The sequence below is a fragment of the Perna viridis genome, chromosome 3 (genome assembly GCF_037379345.1).
Source record: "Perna viridis isolate PV_CMFRI_1.1 ecotype Kerala chromosome 3, ASM3737934v1, whole genome shotgun sequence".
Taxonomy (NCBI): Eukaryota; Metazoa; Mollusca; class Bivalvia; order Mytilida; family Mytilidae; genus Perna; species Perna viridis.
In genome coordinates this window covers 30949964-30968972 of record NC_142447.1, presented here as the reverse complement: position 1 = coordinate 30968972, position 19009 = coordinate 30949964, and the positions used below count along the sequence as shown (strand labels likewise).

The window sequence follows — 19009 nt, the reverse complement described above, 5'->3', positions numbered from 1 at the left end:
ACTAGATCTAATTTTATTTGCAGAAATAATAGAATATTATTAAGCTAAATAAATCCAAGAAATATATTTACTGGTTATAAAAGAAGTATTTAATGATGTAAAGGAATTACATTAATGCACTATATTTTTGTGTAGTGTTCAGAAATGGTAGGGGAGTTAAAGTAATGGACCAATGCCAAAAGGTATTATGATTCTGAAGGATCAAAGGCCCCAAAACTTGTGAAAATATCAACTGGTTGTGTAAAGTTATTGCGGAGATTAATGGACTGATACCATTATTGCTACATACCTCCTGCAAGGCATAATAATAATAAAAATATACCCTATTACTGAATGTTGATGCCAACTTATGGGTAATGGCTACTTGTTCAGGGATAAGATGAATAAGTCATAAATCTGAAATCTTCAATTAAGTCTTGATGACTGCCTTGTCGTTCAACCTCAACATTTCAAAATATGACAATTCAAATAAAATTTCATAGCTGATCCATGAAATAATAATTTTAAAAACTTTAAGAATTTTGTATGGAATAAAAAAACTATCCATTCAACTGAGCAGAGCTCCCAGTCCCACAGAGTAAATTAATGTGACATAAGTGGCCAGCTTGTGGTAAAACAATGATCATGATAAAATAGAGTTTCTGTGATCTATTTCGATTCTAATAAAACTGTCATCATATGTTTTAAAGACACAATATATGTGTTGCATGAAATGGCAAGTATTATGGAGCAAAGTTCTGTTGTGATGTTGGTTTGATGAGTAAAACTTATCTATGATGTCAGAAATAAGACTGTCATATGTCTATGACATTGGTCATATGTTTATCAAAGTTTAACCATGGCTATTGTCTCAGGGCCTTTTAAAAAATTAATAGAATAACACCACTTCTTCATCTTAAATAGTTCAATATACATACATGTAAATAATCAAAGATTTAATACCAGTGTTAGTCATAAGTTATGACAACTTTCAAATCTAGAGTTGCAGAGGTAATATAAACGAAGTGGTAACAGAGGTAATATGCAGTTACACATGTTGTCATGCTAGGTATATACCACAAATACAGAAAGTCTGATATTGGACAGCACCTAAAGTCACTTACAACCTATGGCCCATCTACATAAAGCCACACACAAAATTTGAAATTAATCCATCACTAATAGCTGAGATTTTTGTGACAAAAATTTTCTCTACCATTCAATATAAGTGAAAAATGTCTATGTCAAAAAACAAACCCAGGAGTTGATATCAGACAGCAGCCAAATTTGCATACAATGCATGCTTCATCTATATTAACCCTTGTCGTGCTGAGCATTTCTGAAAGAAAGTCTAGATTTCAATATTAAGCAAATTATATGCAAATTAGTTGCACAATGATTCTGATGCTGATTGTTATACATAAATTAAATATAGGTGTTCACAGGGTGGGCTGGATGGAATGATAAGGTGGTGAGAGGGTTGGCGGGCCAACGTGGTAAAATGGGTCTGTCACTCGAAAATGGTCATTTTTGTCCATTTCTGGCCATTTTTTGGTACATGTAGGGCTCAACAGAAGCAACACAGGAACCAAAGCACATTCATCCTACAGCCTGTACGCTGTGAAGGCTACTGAAGCCAAATAAAGTTTGTTACAGTCACAAGTGGGGTCAGGAGTCTCCTGAAGGATCACTCATGTGAAAAAAATGAGGATTTTTTCCAATTTTTAGCCTCTGTTTAGCTTAAAATTGGAAGTAGTCAATACAAAGGATTGACATTGAAATGGTGGTGACAGACATCATTCTTATGTAGATTACAGGCAAAATAGAACACTACAGATCAATTCTGCTCTGTCAAGGGGCCAAGAAATGAACCCTACTCCCTAAAAAATCTCTTTTTTGTTTGGCAGGGTAGTCAACAATTTCAATTAGCTCTTCCTGTTTAAATAGGTATTTTAATTCTTAAACTACATATTTTAGACCTCACAGTATAAGGGGAATAACTCTAATCAGAAATAATACCGTTTCTGTAAGCTGAAACAAGATCTCCATTAACACATGCCCCAAATATACTACTTTCAATAAAGACAAACAAGCATTCTGGGAGTATTGCATGGCAAAACAAAGTTGCCTACCTGAAGAAAAATCTGCTGAAGCCAACAGAATGCAAACTTCATGCAAAATTTGTTAACAATAAAAGTGCACAAAGGTAAGACTGCATCAATTTTTATGTCAAAAGGCCAAAACAATGGACCGAAACAAAATTTGAACTTGATCTGTAACTTGTTATGGCAAGGCAATGTACCAAATATCAAAAGTTAATATGAAAGCATAATGAAAACAGGGTGTAAATTGAATTTTTGCATTAATTTTCTAATTCCAAATGATGATTGCTTTTGGTTCTAGTGATAGTTTAGTTTTCAGGGTATTTTTGGTATTCAAGACAATATTTTTTCTGATCAGTGGATTTCCTCACTTTGACACTTCAGTATTTCTACTTTTTCCTTTAAATATATTAGTCTTACAAAGTTGACTTAGAAAAATAGACTTCTGTGATTGAATGTATTTTAAAACCAATTTACATTGAATGACACCTGACCTAGCTTTGACAAGATTCCATGTCCATGAATGGTTTGTATTCAGTTAATAAACCTTTCCATAAGTATCCTTTACTTTCTTGAAAAATCCATTTTTGAAATACTGTATCAGCAAATTTGAATCAAATGTAAATGTATTTACAAGAGATGTGAGGAATGCAGTAATTTTCACCACCTCTTATCATACAGGTAGACAGACTTTTTTTGTAACCTTTTTGTCACAATTGTAATGATAGATTTTCATTTCTTCATTCCAAATCAATATTTTTATCAAAGACATGGCAAGCAGTTTTTCAAAGAACATGAGGCAAGAAAAGCTCTAAAATTGTCACAAGTAACAATTTCACAATGCTTTCAAATGAAAATCGAGAAAATGAAACTATTGGTCACATGGTTCTTCCAATTTCATCAATGCCGTTAATAAAAAATAACATAATGTGTTATATCTGCAAAATTGGTGAAAAATGCTTGATTTCATAACATTATTCTTGGCAGAAAATTTTGGACACTTGCTTCAACAACTGAACTATTAAAAATTGCCTTTCATGATATGAACATTGAATGGATGGGCACTGTTTTGGACTTTATTGATCATTTCCCTTTAACCATGGACACTGTATTATATTAACAATACCACTAGTGTTTCTAAAGAGCCAGGAAAACATATATTGTGATTTACTTCCTTGTGCGTGTACATTAAACCAATATTCAAGTGTCATAACAAAGTCATTGACATAGGTAACAAAAGTTTAAAGTTACATATCCTGCATTATCATTGCTAATCATTTTAAAATGTACAATATTTACTTAAATATTATCTTTTTTGAAGCATATGGACTATGTGTGCAGATTGCAAATTTTTGCTATACAGTATAATGTTTTAAATTGAAGATATTTTTGTATGAAAAGATTGAAGTTTATCAGTAATCTTCTTTTTCGTGTGATCATATTGACTGAGATTTCTCTATCTCTCATGCATGACAAGACATTGAAAAAAATATGTTAAACACAATGGGAGTAATTGTTATTTCATCAAATCTTCTTAAGAGTTTTGAAAGAAAATGACATCATGCAACAAAAAGTGTGTAGTTGCAATACTAGTTTTTTTGTGTGACAAAAGAAGCTCAAAAACTAAATGTACATTTAGATATTACTGGTACCTAGAAAAAAATGTTCAGTAGTTCAAGATGAGAAATCCTCATCACAGTATTTGTCTTAAATGAAAATAATCACTTCAGCTATTGAAAGAATTTGGCTACGCCTAATGGTTTTGGAGATACATGTGAAAAACTACTGTCTGACCCCTAGGTTCTATTTTTAGTAACGGCAGCCATGTTTTTCAACAGATAAAAAATCCCTACATATATCTCCAAAACCGTTAGGTTTAGCCAAATTCTTTCAATAGCTGAAATGATCCTTATTTTTAGGACTACAAAAGTCTTCAGGCATAAAAGTTGTCAGATGACTCCTTATAAGAGTTATTGCCCTTGACAGGGGAAAAATTACACTTCTTTGGGTTTTTTTGGTTTTTTTTACAGTTTTCAGCCAGTGTCTTGAAAACAATGATAGATATAAACTTTCATTTGCTGAAATGATCCTTATTATAAGTCCTATCAAAGTATACTGGAGTCAAAATTGTTGGACAAATTCTTGTTTAATTTATTGCCATTGAAATGCAAAATCCAACCAGGTGAGCGATTCAGGCTCTTGGGAGCCTCTAGTTGTCCTTCATTCTTAACAAGTAAGGGCTGTTGCCTTTTTAACTATCAAAACCTTCCTCAGTGGTGTGGATCCTAATTGAACTATTTCAATGAGAAAATCTCCCTTCAAATCAAGTTATTACCCTGAAACCAAGGAAAAAATTGTAATTGGCCCTTTGGAGCCCCAAATTACTTCATGGTTTCAGTAATCACCCCAAAATTAATTCCATCTAAAAATGGTGTAATATAATTTTAAGATGGTTACATGTATACTCAAATCATATATTTATGTTTATCAATTGCTTGCTTATGGATCCTTTTTTACCCATATATACATTACCAGCAGTAAGGCTTTAAACTTAAATTCAACAAATAAAGTCCAATTACTCAGAAAATAAATATTTAAATAAAAAGTAAAAAGAGAGCTTACATCAACAGATAGAAACAACTTACCAAAGCTTCAGAAAATTAGGGTCAGCTTATTTGAGTGCAAAGTTTGAATGACAACAACAGTACATCACAACATGCCCATCTAAAAAGACTAGCATATGGTCTTTTCTAACAGGTACAAAGAACAATGACATCAAAAAGCAAACTGAAACAACATAGACACTAAGTAAGCACACATACCAGGGTTCGACACTAACAGTAATCCGGTAGTCCTGTGCCATCCTAATTTGAGAGAGGACTACCTAGAAATTTTAATGGGTAGTCCTTTGGGCTACCTAAATTTATTCTTAAAATCTTACTATACCATATGACAGGGCCGCAAGACAATTTTGAGGTCTACCTAATTTATTGATCAGAAAGTCCTTTGGACTACCTAGCTGAAAAAGTTACGAGTCAAAGGTTGCATACAAGAGATGGGATCCATTCCAATCATCTGAATACAAAAGCAAAATAAATATGCTAATAGTTAATAAAGAAAAGAAAGCTTAAGTAACATAGAACATTTCCATGGGAATAAATGTACTTAAATAACTTACTATTCAATATATTGTCCGTTAAGTCTTCACTACTTTGTCTTGTCTTATAAACCATACAACCAACTAGCGATTCATTAAAACAAAATTTATCACATTCTAAAGGAATCTTAGAGCCATGTGGTAAAGCAGATTTCTTTACAGACTCTTTCCAGCCACACGACTTTTGTAGACTTATTGTCAATTCATTCACGGCAGATTCCATTAAAGTCATAGTTTTATTATATGTTGACATCATTCCTGATTGTTTTTGCAATTTTTTATCAAAACATGTACACCTATTATAAGAACTGTTGTCAGTAGATGCACCAGTAGATCTTGAGTTACTATTATTTCCTTCCTGTATAGGTCTCTTTCTTTTCATTGCAACTTTTTTATCCTGCTTTGTCCACTCCTTCAAAAGAGAATTTATGAATTTAGCAACACGATAAGTCTTAACTGGCAAGCCTTTATTAGGTTCAAGCTTCAGACTTTTTTTAATCTCAGACTTATCCTCATTAGACCATTGAGATTTTTCCTCAGGTCCAATCTCCTCTTGAATAGTATGTCTTGATGATGACTGGTTGTCTGTTGGATTTCTTTGTTTACCATCCCTTTCGTTAGAGTAGGTATTTCTTGACATCTGATGGTTACCATGGAAACTTTTAAGTTTAGAATTTTTTGTGATAAAATGATTATTAACTGAAAGCTGTGACACTGTTATCTCTTCATCTAAATCACTTACAGATTTCTTTTGCTCTAAAGTCAGATTGTCAATATCTCTTTTATCATTTTCTTGAAAAGAAACTGGAGGATTGTTCATGCTTTCTAATGGTAGTGGCTTCTCTGAGATAGCTTTAAAAGTTTCCTCCTCAATTTCAGTAGATAAATTATTACCTTTTCTGACTTTGGTTTGAAGACATTCAGATTCATTCACTTTGGGTGATAAATACATCTTCTTTCCCATATCAACTACATCAGTCTTTGTGTCCAATTGTTCCTCACACTTTGAAAATTTTACTCTTTCAAAAGTATATTCTGTCATATCTTTTTTAAAATAATTATGTCCATCTGATGCTCTTGGGGAATAGAACATCTTTCTGTAATAGTTATATACTGGTTGCCTTACAGTACATCTATCAGACTGCCTGACATAACTCTGGACCTTGGTACCTTTCTCTGTAATCATGGACCTTGAGACTAATCTTGACCAAGGTTTAGACCGTGATTGAGGATATCTTAACTTACTTCTAATCTCATCAGTTTTTCTCCATCTACTTCTCTCTAAGCCATGCTTTGGCATACCGTGATATAAGCTTTCCTTGTTCCAATCTTGTTTTTGCCTCAGATAATACCTGAAGTTCCTATCACAGTTACGTTTATCTCTGTTGTTATTCTGGTTTTTCCTTTTCTTTCCATCTTCATTGCTTGGATGATAATGCCTGTCCCACTCAGACAATGATTCAGTAACTTTCAGGTCATCAGTTTTATTTATGTATTTGTCCACTTTTTCTACTGTAAGTTGAGCTTCTCTCTGTCGATTTCCATCAGTTTCAGTCTGGTTATTGCAATTCTTTTCAAATAAAGACTTGGATCTTTTATGGTATATGTTCTGAGACTTGTTATTTCTCAATAACTTCAGCTCAGTTTTTCTCTCAAATTTGTTCTTTACTTCCAAAACAGTTCTAACTTTCACATTTTCCTCCAACAAATCAGTATCTTTACTACAACTTGTATAACCCATGTTAGAAGCATGGTGAGATTTCTTTAGATTATGTCTATCATTAAGAAGCATATTTTTATGTTCATCTTCACAATCACCTAATAACCCAGCAGCAAAATCTAACTTTATCATTTCATTTTTTGAGAACACTTCTTTTTGCAATATAACTTCATGTTTCCAAGGGAATACTAATTTATCAAAGGATTCAAAATGTTCTTTTTCCTCCTTACCATTTATCTCTTTCACTTGGTCAGTGTTGAAGTCTACCATTCTCTCTATCTCCTTATCATCCACTGCAGTATAGTGGCCTTTTCCTCTCTCAGAAGAACTAACTACAGAGCCTGTGTAATGAATATTATGACAGCCTTCTTTCTCTGCTTGTGGGATTTCCCAATCCATTTTCTTAACATTTGTGTTTATTCCAGTTTTAGCAAATGTTTTCTTAAAAGAGAAAGATACTTTATTCCTATGTGTAGCAGTTATACAGCTAGGTTTGTTTGTACTCTTCATTCTATTTATAGAATTCTCTCTATTATTTTCAGTGATTCTACTGCTCAGTTTATTTGAGCAATCTGATATATTTTCCACTTTGGAAATTTCATGATCAAATTTTGATCCCTTTTCATAGACTGAAGTATTTTTCTCTCCTGATTTAGTGTCTATTGTAGTGATACACTTGGGTGACACAGCCACCTCTGAAATACAAACTACATCAACATTGGTATTAGATTGTTCTTTGGAGTGTTGACTGTCATCATTATAGCATGTTTTGTCATTTTTTATATCATGAACTTTAACAAGCACCTCAGATAAGCTAGTATCCTTGACCCCTACTTTAGTACCTCCTGAAAATCTTTCCATAAATGATGCAGCTTCAATATCCTTGACCTTTGTTTCTAAAACTATTTCATGTTCTAAAACTGTTTCACCACTGGTTTGAATACCTGTGACCGGACTGATGCTATTGTCATTGACCTTGACCTCACTAGTAAGTTGAGTGCTTTTAGTCGCTGTAGAGTCCTTGAACTCACACATTTTGGGATCACTTTTATTCCACATGTTTTCTACATGCATGGTCCCGGTGGTTTGAATGGGACTCATAGTTTTCTCAGCTGCTTCCATATCAAGATTGTCAGCTGATGTACACAAAGTCTTTAAGTTAGGTTCTACATTAAATACTTTCTTTGTGTCACACTGAGAAGAACTTTCATTTCTATATACCTCCACATTCCTTTTGTAGGGTAAAACTGTTGGAGAATGGTTACTCCATGAGTTATGTCTCATCAGACTTGATTGGTAGATATGACTGGTATCATGGTGACCAAAAGTGTGTGTCTGATCCAAACTTTGACTTCTCTGCAACATTTGAAATGTTGTGACCTTGGGAGCCATCACAGACTGAGGGTTCACAGAAGCAGGAGAGCTAACTCTTGGTCCACACATTTGCAAGTGATTTCTACCTTGTTCAGGGATACATGGTCTCATCAATGCAGGCATGTTTCTGAACTTACCAGTTTCAGTGTTCACTTGAGCTGTATGCTGAACAGAGATATTTCCTTGATTTACACATGGGTTTTTGCTTGCCTGCATCACACTCATCGTGGTATATTGCTGTGGAATATGTCCAACTGGATGTTGTGAAAACTGCCCAGGTGGATGTGAAACATGAACAACTGGAGGTCTTGAAATCAGTCCACTTCTACTGTTGTATAAATTTTGTCCAGAATTACAATGAAAGGAATGATGATTCCATGCACTATTGTATAGCATTCCTTGAGAAGGACATTGTGGAAAGCGCAAGGATGGTTTTGGTAAAAGAGGAGGTTTTTGTCTATTGAAGTTGCTGTGCAGATAAGTCTTGTTTTCCATTTTAATAATGGTAAAGCACAGTAATATGACTTCCTTTGATTGAAGAACTATGAAAAGTTGAATTCACAATAGTCTATAAGTAAAATACAAAGCTAATGTAATGGTAAAAGTCCTCACAGATTAGGACGGATGTATCCTAAATAATGTATCATCCAATATATAATTCTTGGGTTGAAAATTGTACATGTAGTACATTAATGTTTGAACATTATACAGCCATGTTTTAACACGTAAACAGCAGTACAAGCTTCATTATTTCCTTGTATATAATATAAGAGACAATAAAACATTGGTTCAAATCAATATTATATTCAAATTTTTATAAGCATCAATGAGTTTTAAAGGAAACAGGATGCATATTTCCCTTCATTATTTCGATTGATTTTTGTGCACGAGAGTCTGTCACTTAAGATAGTCATGGAGATTCACTACAATATTTATGATACATATTGGATGGGAAATTTGAAACTTTGATTATTTGCAGCATACTTTAATATACTTCTATTCCTATCTACAACATTGCTGTCTTATGTTCTGTTTCAGCATTTAATTCATTCATTGTCATTATCAGTGAGTTAAATTAATTCATTCATTGTCATTATCAGTGAGTTAAATTCAATTCATTCACTGTTATAATCAGTGAGTTAAATTAATTCATTGTCATTATCAGAGAGTTAAATTCATTCATTCATTGTCATTATCAGAGAGTTAAATTCATTCATTCATTGTCATTATCAGAGAGTTAAATTCATTCATTCATTGTCATTATCAGAGAGTTAAATTCATTCATTCATTGTCATTATCAGAGAGTTAAATTCATTCATTCATTGTCATTATCAGAGAGTTAAATTCATTCATTCATTGTCATTATCAGAGAGTTAAATTCATTCATTCATTGTCATTATCAGTGAGTTAAATTCAATTCATTCACTGTTATAATCAGTGAGTTATATTCATTCATTGTCATTATCAGTGAGTTAAATTCAATTCAATTATTGTCATTATCAATGAGTTAAATTCAATTCAATTATTGTCATTATCAATGAGTTAAATTCAATTCATTCACTGCCATTATCAGTGAGTTAAATTCATTCATTGCCATAATCAGAGAGTTAAAGAGTAATCAAGGGAACCAAGGTTATAGTGGAAATCAAAATAATGTAATCCAGGGAAAAAGACCAAAATAACACATACAAAGTAACAAAAATAAATGAGCAACTCCACTAAAAACTGGGAGCATGGACCAGGTGCAATTGTAGGGTAAGCGTTTTCTAGAGACATCAGATGAGTTGCTCATAAAAAGTCAAGTCCAGGGTAGACGAAAGAGGACAGGAAAACTTTGACAAGTTGAAAAAATCAGTTTCATGGTGCAGATTGACACACTTTAACGATGCATGAGTTCATGATGACGACCATAAAACGTCTGTAGTGATGACTTCAATCTTGTAGAAACATAACCCTGTTTCAGAAGCCTAATTGTAAGAAATCTAGCGCGATACAAAAAGTATGCATAGTTAAGGCAACCTCTGGCATAACATTTGAGTTGTGATATGAAAACTCCATATGCAGGTGCTGAAGGTAAGTTGCAACAGACAAAAGGAAAGCTGACAATTTGGAATGAAAAGTCATCGTGTTGGTTGTATAGTTTGATCAACAGTTTTTCTTTACCATCGACCTCTAAGTTCAGGTCAAGTTATGAGGCTGACTTCAGTGTCTGTAGCATCAATTCATTCATTGCCATAATCAGTGAGTTAACACTCAGTAGAGCATGGCCTACAGTAGGAATTAATAACATAATCAGGGAGTTAACACTCAGGAGACCATGCCCTACAGTAGGAATTAATAACATAATCAGTGAGTTAACACTCAGGAGACCATGCCCTACAGTAGGTATTAATAACATAATCAGTGAGTTAACACTCAGGAGACCATGCCCTACAGTAGGAATTAATAACATAATCAGTGAGTTAACACTCAGGAGACCATGGCCTACAGTAGCAATTAATAACATAATCAGTGAGTTAACACTCAGGAGACCTTGCCCTACAGTAGGTATTAATAACATAATCAGTGAGTTAACACTCAGGAGACCATGGCCTACAGTAGCAATTAATAACATAATCAGTGAGTTTACACTCAGTAGACCATGCCCTACAGTCGGAATTAATAACATAATCAGGGAGTTAACACTGAGGAGACCATGCCCTACAGTAGCAATTAACAACATAATTAGTGAGTTAACACGCAGTAGAGCATGCCCCACAGTCGGAATTAATAACATAATCAGTGAGTTAACACTCAGGAGAATTAATAACAAATTTCCTACAATATTTCATTTTAGACAAGAACTGATTTCTTATTAGTCCACCTTTAGACGATATACCGTTTTTCTAGACTGGTGTAGTGTTTCAGGTGGATCCAGGATTTCAGTAAGGGAGGCATAAATTGAATGAAAGACTAGGAGAGGTAAGATTTCACGCAAAAAAGTGTTTTCCCTAAATTTCACAGTTGGGTGGCATAGGCCCAGAACACCTTCCCTTGTATACTCAGCTGGTGATGAGCTTTGCATTATGGCATCTGAGAATAATTTTTCTATAGAATGCACTATGAACACTGTAATATAATTTTTGGAAAAAAGTATCACTAAATGTTCATGTACAACTGTTTTTTTTATGCTATATCATAATAAATATTATGGAAGTGCAAGTGATGTAGAAAATAAAAAAAAACAATTGTGGGAATATAATTCTTACATATTGATAAATCGTACATGTATAAGTACTTTAAGGAAGTTCACTGGTCACATTCTCAGTTCCTATCCATTTCACAGCATCAATATTTTTTGCCCAGTGATCCCCACTTTTCTTTTCATAATTTCATTAAACACACCTTAAAAGGTTATTTGTGAAGTTTTTATGAATTTTCGTTATTTCTTCATTGCCTTTTTAGACAAAACCTATCAAAAATCTAGAGAAATCCCTCTCTCGCCAAAATTTCAAATGCTTATTCTTAAAAACAAACATACCAACCCATCTTTTTTTCTTCTTAAATTGTTCTAACATTAACGATCTTAAAAGATTTCACAACCTTTGAAATCCTTGATCTTCTTAAACAGACTAGTGAACATGCTATAACGAATCATTCAATTGTAGAGTTATATAGTAAAGACTGAAGTCTTCAGTCAAATATTCACTGTCACTGATTTTGGCTTACTTTCAACATCTGAAATGGTTCAAATGACCCCTTTGTTCTATCTTTACTAACAGCAGCCATGTTTTCCACTGATAAAAAATTCCCACATCAGTTCTATGCAGGATACCACAAAGAACATTCAAACAAAGTTTGGTTCCAATTAGTCAAGTAGTATCAGAGAAAATGAGTTTTGAAAAACTGTTCATGACAACAATGACAACATATGCCAAGTGATGGCAATAGCTCACATGGCCTTTGGCCAGGTGAACTAAAATGAAATATTATTTTAAGTACCAGTCCATATAAAATTCAGTCACTGCCAATGGTAGAGGTAATTCATGGTGTAGAAAAACCCATCGAACAAAGAAAGCTATTTTGCTTTTCATATGTTATATTTTCACATAACAATAGTCCTTTCTGTATGCAGATCTGTATATCTGAGAAAACCATACATTTATCTCTCACTTAATTCAACCAAATCAAATCAAATAAAAAATGATAACCCTTGCACTTTGCAAATTATATAATTATCACTAAAAGTGCAACACCTGAATGAAAAACTAAGACTCATTATGTGGTCTGTTACTGTTTCTGTATAAAAAGAAAGTTCAATTTGGTGGGTTCTCACCTCCTGTCAGATTTTTATAAAGACTGCTACTTAAGTTGACAACGTTTACAAAAAAAAATGAAATAATATCTTCATAAATAAAAACTTACTTTCTGTATCATTAGTAATCTTCAAATATTTGGTGATGCATTGTAACCTAAGAAAAAAAAAGAACAGTAAGTAGTTTCCCTTTCAACTTTTTCTGTTCTTGCATGTTTTTATTTAAAGCAGGTATCACATATTTGTCAGCGCATAAAGTATCTTCAATATGTATATAAATACTAATCAAGTTAAAAATTGATTGATTGATTGATTGTTGGGGTTTAATGTCCGAGCAGCAATATTTCAGCTATATTCAGACGATCAAGTTAAAAAACACTACAGTGTGGTAGTAATGAACTAATGATAGCATACAATGCTGAAATAATCGCTATGGTCAACATGATAAAAATGTAGGAAAAAAATGATCAAATCCCTCCATAATAAGAGGTACACATTTTCAATATCTATATAATCACTGTGCAAAATTTGAATAATATTGGTATAATATTTTTTGAGTTAAGATTAGACAATATGCATGTTCTAGACCTGCTTTTACTGTTGAGGATGAGATAAAAATAAGGTATGTTTGATACTGACAAAGTAAAAAAATAAAGCACTGAATAAACACATGTACAAAACTATAGCAGTAAATATGTCTTGTAAAGACATAGTACAAAGCTATAGCAGTAAGTATGTCTTCTAAAGACATGGTACAGAGCTATAGCAGTAAGTATGTCTTCTAAAGACATGGTACAGAGCTATAGCAGTAAGTATGTCTTCTAAAGACATGGTACAAAGCTATAGCAGTAAGTATGTCTTGTAAAGACATGGTACACAGCTATAGCAGTAGGTATGTCTTCTAAAGACATGGTACAGAGCTATAGCAGTAGGTATGTCTTCTAAAGACATGGTACAAAGCTATAGCAGTAAGTATGTCTTCTAAAGACATGGTACAAAGCTATAGCAGTAAGTATGTCTTGTAAAGACATGGTACACAGCTATAGCAGTAGGTATGTCTTCTAAAGACATGGTACAGAGCTATAGCAGTAAGTATGTCTTCTAAAGACATGGTACAAAGCTATAGCAGTAAGTATGTCTTGTAAAGACATGGTACACAGCTATAGCAGTAGGTATGTCTTCTAAAGACATGGTACAAAGCTATAGCAGTAAGTATGTCTTGTAAAGACATGGTACAAAGCTATAGCAGTAAGTATGTCTTGTAAAGACATGGTACACAGCTATAGCAGTAGGTATGTCTTCTAAAGACATGGTACAGAGCTATAGCAGTAGGTATGTCTTCTAAAGACATGGTACAGAGCTATAGCAGTAAGTATGTCTTCTAAAGACATGGTACAGAGCTATAGCAGTAGGTATGTCTTCTAAAGACACGGTACAAAGCTATAGCAGTAAGTATGTCTTGTAAAGACATGGTACACAGCTATAGCAGTAGGTATGTCTTCTAAAGACATGGTACAGAGCTATAGCAGTAGGTATGTCTTCTAAAGACATGGTACAGAGCTATAGCAGTAGGTATGTCTTCTAAAGACATGTGGTACAAAGCTATAGCAGTAAGTATGTCTTCTAAAGACATGTGGTACAAAGCTATAGCAGTGAGTATGTCTTGTAAAAACATGTGGTACAAAGCTAAAGCAGTAAGTACAAAATGTATGCCTTATAAAGACATGGTACAAAGCAATAGCAGTAAGTATGCCTTACAAAGACATGTGGTACAAAGCTATAGCAGTAATTATGTCTTGTAAAGACATGTGGCACAAAGCTATGGCAGTAATTATGCCAGTGTTTTCCTTAGGCCATTATATTATACATGTATGTATCATCCTTCCATGAAGAAACAAATTTTCAAATAATATATCTTCCACAAAACCAAAAACAAAATGCCAATCTGATAAGTTCTAAAATTGACTCTTCATTATTTTTGACAAGATCAGCATTTCCTGACACTACAATATATAGAAAGAGAAAAGATACACTATGTTTTGCACGTTATACTCTGGCTTCATATTTTATTAATTGTTTTAGATAAAACAGAGCTTGATAGCCATGACTAAACATGATGTTGCACACACTGTTGTGCTAGGTATATCCCTCATTGTACAGGTACTTGATATTACACAATACCCAGAATTGTTTACATCATATACACTATCTACATGTATATAAAGCAATGCATCAAATTTTAAATCAATCAATCAATCAGTTGGTTGCCAAGATTTTTTGGTACAAAAATTTTCTGTATTATTCCATATAGTGAAAATGCCCACGAAACAGGAGGTTGATATCAAACAACACCTAAGATGGCTTACAACATATGGCTCCGCCTATATAAAGCCACACATCAAATTTGAAATCAATCCATCCATTAGCAAAAATATTTGCTACAAAATACAAACAGGTGGAATGACAGGTGAAATGACAAACAGAATGATGGATGGAATGATGAAAGGAATGACAGACAGACAAAATGATTTTAACAGAGGACAAAGTCTTCATAATAATAATCAATCAGAATTTAACTTTTGACATTAGAAGCATTGAGTCTGATTTCAGTCTGACAGGAAGTTAACTGGTAATACCAAGGGTAAGTAAGCAAGGATCCTTTTTTTAGTTTTGTACATTTAACACCATTAAATGTTTATATAGCTTGCTTCTTTTTTATGTTTTGTTACTTTTGAAAATAAAATCCTAGATAACTAAAGCTGTAAAAGGCATTATCATTTTTAAAAATATCAATATATTCAACTTCTTCCTCTAACAGGTTCAACCTGCCTCATTGTTGAATGAGGGTATAAATATATACATGTAAGATACAGTAAATCTATCCATAGTGACACTGACAATTACGTGTACCTGTTAATATATTCATTAACAGGGGCCCACTTGCCAATGGCCACTAAAATTTGGTGGGCTACTAAAATTTCTACTGAGATACTATACATATTGGCTATCAAAATTAAAGCTGAAGGCTACCAAACAAAAGTTTAAGGTTAATATTCTGTATTGCAATGTTTCTATGAATCAATGGGATATCTTATTAAATGTGCATACCAGTAGATAGATCTGCCATATAACTTGTTAGCAATCTATACATTATAATTAAAACTGGATGCTTGATCTACTTGATTTACATAGTTTACCAACAAGTTGGCCCTTCATTATATAACAAGGTTTCACAAACATGGTTTTGGAAGAGCTTTTTCCCACTGAAATGAAATTTAAATCAAAACTTCATGCAGGCGTGCAAATGTACCCATGACATTCCTAATAGGTGAACACTTAATTCTAAGGTTTATAATTTCATAGTTTACCTGTAAAAAAAAAAGGAAATAGTTAGTAGACTTTAAAACAAATTTCAAGTTATATATATGAAACAATGTTTTAATCATAGAATTTTATAATTTCAACATCTGCCACAGTCAATTATCCATAGATGACTCAAGAATCTTTTGAGCATATGTTACTTGCTCATGAAACCATGTCAATAGACGTTTTGATTATTTCAATGTATCAACATTGATGAGAAAAACAAACATTTTTTTTAAAAGAGTTTATCTTCAACAACTTCATTAACAAGAAAAATTATGAGCAAGCTTACACAGAAAATACCCCTGCTTCAAGTGAACTTCGACCATAACAAACCTTTGAAATAAATTGAATAATTTCAGTGACCTGACCTGAATCATTTCCTATAATACACAACTGTAGATAATGCCTAATGTAAGAGTTCAACAAAATCTGTTAAAAAATTCAGAATGAGTTTCACACAACACTTTAACATGTAAAAAATTAAGTTGGATTATTTCCCTTTGTAGGTAACTCAAACAAAAATAGTTTTCTTGGATGCACATCTACATGTACAGATGATGCATAGACTTTTCCTAACATTTCATCTAAATCTGTATAGCAGTTTAGGAGGAACCGTTTCTACAAAGTTTTAACATGTAAAACCTATAAGTTGGGTTCTCTCCCTTAGTAGGTTTCTGACAATAGTTGGGCAAATAAAATATTGTCCTGTTTCCTGTGCTACAAGCAAGAAAAAAATATTTAGGGTAGACACAAAAAACTAGGGTACATCTGGGTACTAGGGTAGCAGGAAACAGACATTATTTTTTTTTTGCCTGACATAAAAATACAGCATATAAAGACAGAATAAAAACTGTTGGTTGGTGGAGATTCTGCACCTTGAACTACATCTACCATTGGAAATATCATACAACTTAGTCTTTAAACTGACTGATTGATTAAGTGTACAATGTTACTTTAAGTTGTATGCCAGATATTTTGTTGTCTTTCAGGATGAGGATGCTTGACCAACCAAACATACCCTGATTTGTATTGCATTGTCTAACAGAAGCAATAACCTGCAGGAAGGCACGTTACCCTACTCAGAAACATTATTCTGACTAAGAACCAACCAGTCATCAGTGGCGAAGTCTTAAAAACCCAGATGAGACAGAAGCTTATTAAAACATGAGAATTAAAAGTTGCATTTATTTACTTAGATTACTTGGGCACTTCTTGTTCTGTTTTTTTTTTTACTTGTCTATCAATGAAGAAGTTTCATTTGTCCAATTCATTTACTTTGCAGGAGAAATCTTAAATAGCCAGTTCAGAATACATACTTTTTGTCCATTAACAATCACAGCTCCAACTGAACTGACACGGCAGTTGCTTTAATTGTAAGGTTTTATAAAACCTATTTCCCCAAACACAAAGCATATTTACTTAAATAAACAAGTTTGTAATATAAACATTTTTTTATAGATTTTCATAAATTCTGGGATACTTGAAGGTTGATTGAATGCCAACAGTCAAGCAAAAATGTAATACATGTACCCTCTTTTACATACATATACACACAAAATATTTTGAAGGTAAAAATACATGATTGCACCAATCTACAACATGTACAATAGGGCAGAAACGATACAGTTATATGTATGTAACAAAACAATATGCATTATTTTACTTTAAAAAATTGAAATAATGCTATTGCTTTTGATACGATAGGATACATTTTTACATTTTGTGACCTTAACAATAGTTATGGATTTTCATAGTATTATTTCATCTTCCGTAATAATATTTACTTCCAAAAGTGTGATCAGAAGGTACATGTACCAAGAGATTCTTTTATTGTTTTTTTTTTCATCCAAATGATTAACCCCGGCTCAGCCGTGCCATCCAAGGTTGCCATTATGTTAATTAACTAAATTCTAACCTCCAAGTTAAAGATTTCCCAAAATCAATGACTTCCAGCCCTGAGCATGTACTGAATCTGAAATGTGGCAAGTTGCACCATGTACCAAGAATTTTTAAAATACTGTCATTTTTTTATACCTAAGAGTATCGATTCATCCCTGAGGTACAAGGGAAAATTTACAAAATGAAAGAAAATAAATTATATGTTCATAGAGCTTTAAACATGTAGTTTTGCTTACATGTTCATGACATAAGTACATGTATGCTCACAATCTTAAACATGAACAATAAAGCAGCAATTATTCACATTTTATATTAAACAATTTATAAGTTGTTTCCCCTTAATACTGACATGACTGTAACATAACAAAGACCAAAAAGCAAATTACAATAAAATTCTTTTCAACAGAATTTTTCAAATGCTTATGTGTGTTTAGTATCATGTTTTCCATCTTTTTTGTAACTTTTCAATACACATGCACATGTGGCCAGGACATGTGGCTATACAAATACATGTGAATTATAAAGATTTCTAATGATACATGTATTATGCATTACCCAGCATACCCAATAATCTAATATGGAAAACTTCATTTTGAGATACATGTATCTTAACTTTTACCAACTCATTCAAGTCTTTGTTTGTACTCAACTCACATTTGGCATAGTCTTGATTCTTTGAAGTGATGTTAAAGAACATTTCAAGTTTCTTATTTAAGTGTTTTAGGTGATTTAATTGCTCACCATGTTATTTAAACATACTTGAAATAAGTTTTTCATGAAAAAAAATAGATTCTTGATGAATATTCCAACATTTTCTAGATACCAAATAAAATTAGTCATGTGCCTTTGCAACATCACATTGATTATTACAGATTTCCGTCGGGTTATGTTAGAAAGTGTTGTAATATGCATAAAAAAACCTTTTTTCCTTAAAAAAATCTTATTTAATGCATAGTTAAATACAGAAGGAAGCATTTAGACCACAAAAAATATTTTTTATTGAGGTTTTCAGATATATACACCTGGTTTTTCTGTTTTTCCATCAGGTTTTCAGTTATTCAAGAAACAAGTAGAGATGTACATTTTTGTACATTTGTTCATATACATTTTTGTACATG

The 19009-nt window shown here is 32.8% G+C and overlaps 1 protein-coding gene and 1 long non-coding RNA gene across 2 annotated transcripts in view; one reads left to right on the top strand and one right to left on the bottom strand.

Annotated features, from left to right (window-relative positions):
* LOC148621837 (uncharacterized) overlaps positions 1-8827 on the bottom strand; it is a 43854-nt gene extending 35027 nt beyond the window's left edge. The window contains exon 1 of the mRNA XM_088576619.1: positions 5260-8827. Coding sequence (XP_088432745.1) covers positions 5260-8827 — 3568 coding nt within the window. The remainder of the gene's footprint in view (positions 1-5259) is intronic.
* An 828-nt stretch (positions 8828-9655) lies between these two features.
* On the top strand, positions 9656-17169 carry LOC148621836 (uncharacterized). Its single transcript, XR_015921242.1, has 2 exons — positions 9656-11293; positions 16982-17169. It is a non-coding gene; the product is annotated as an uncharacterized LOC148621836 (long non-coding RNA).
* The last annotated feature ends 1840 nt before the right edge of the window (positions 17170-19009 follow it).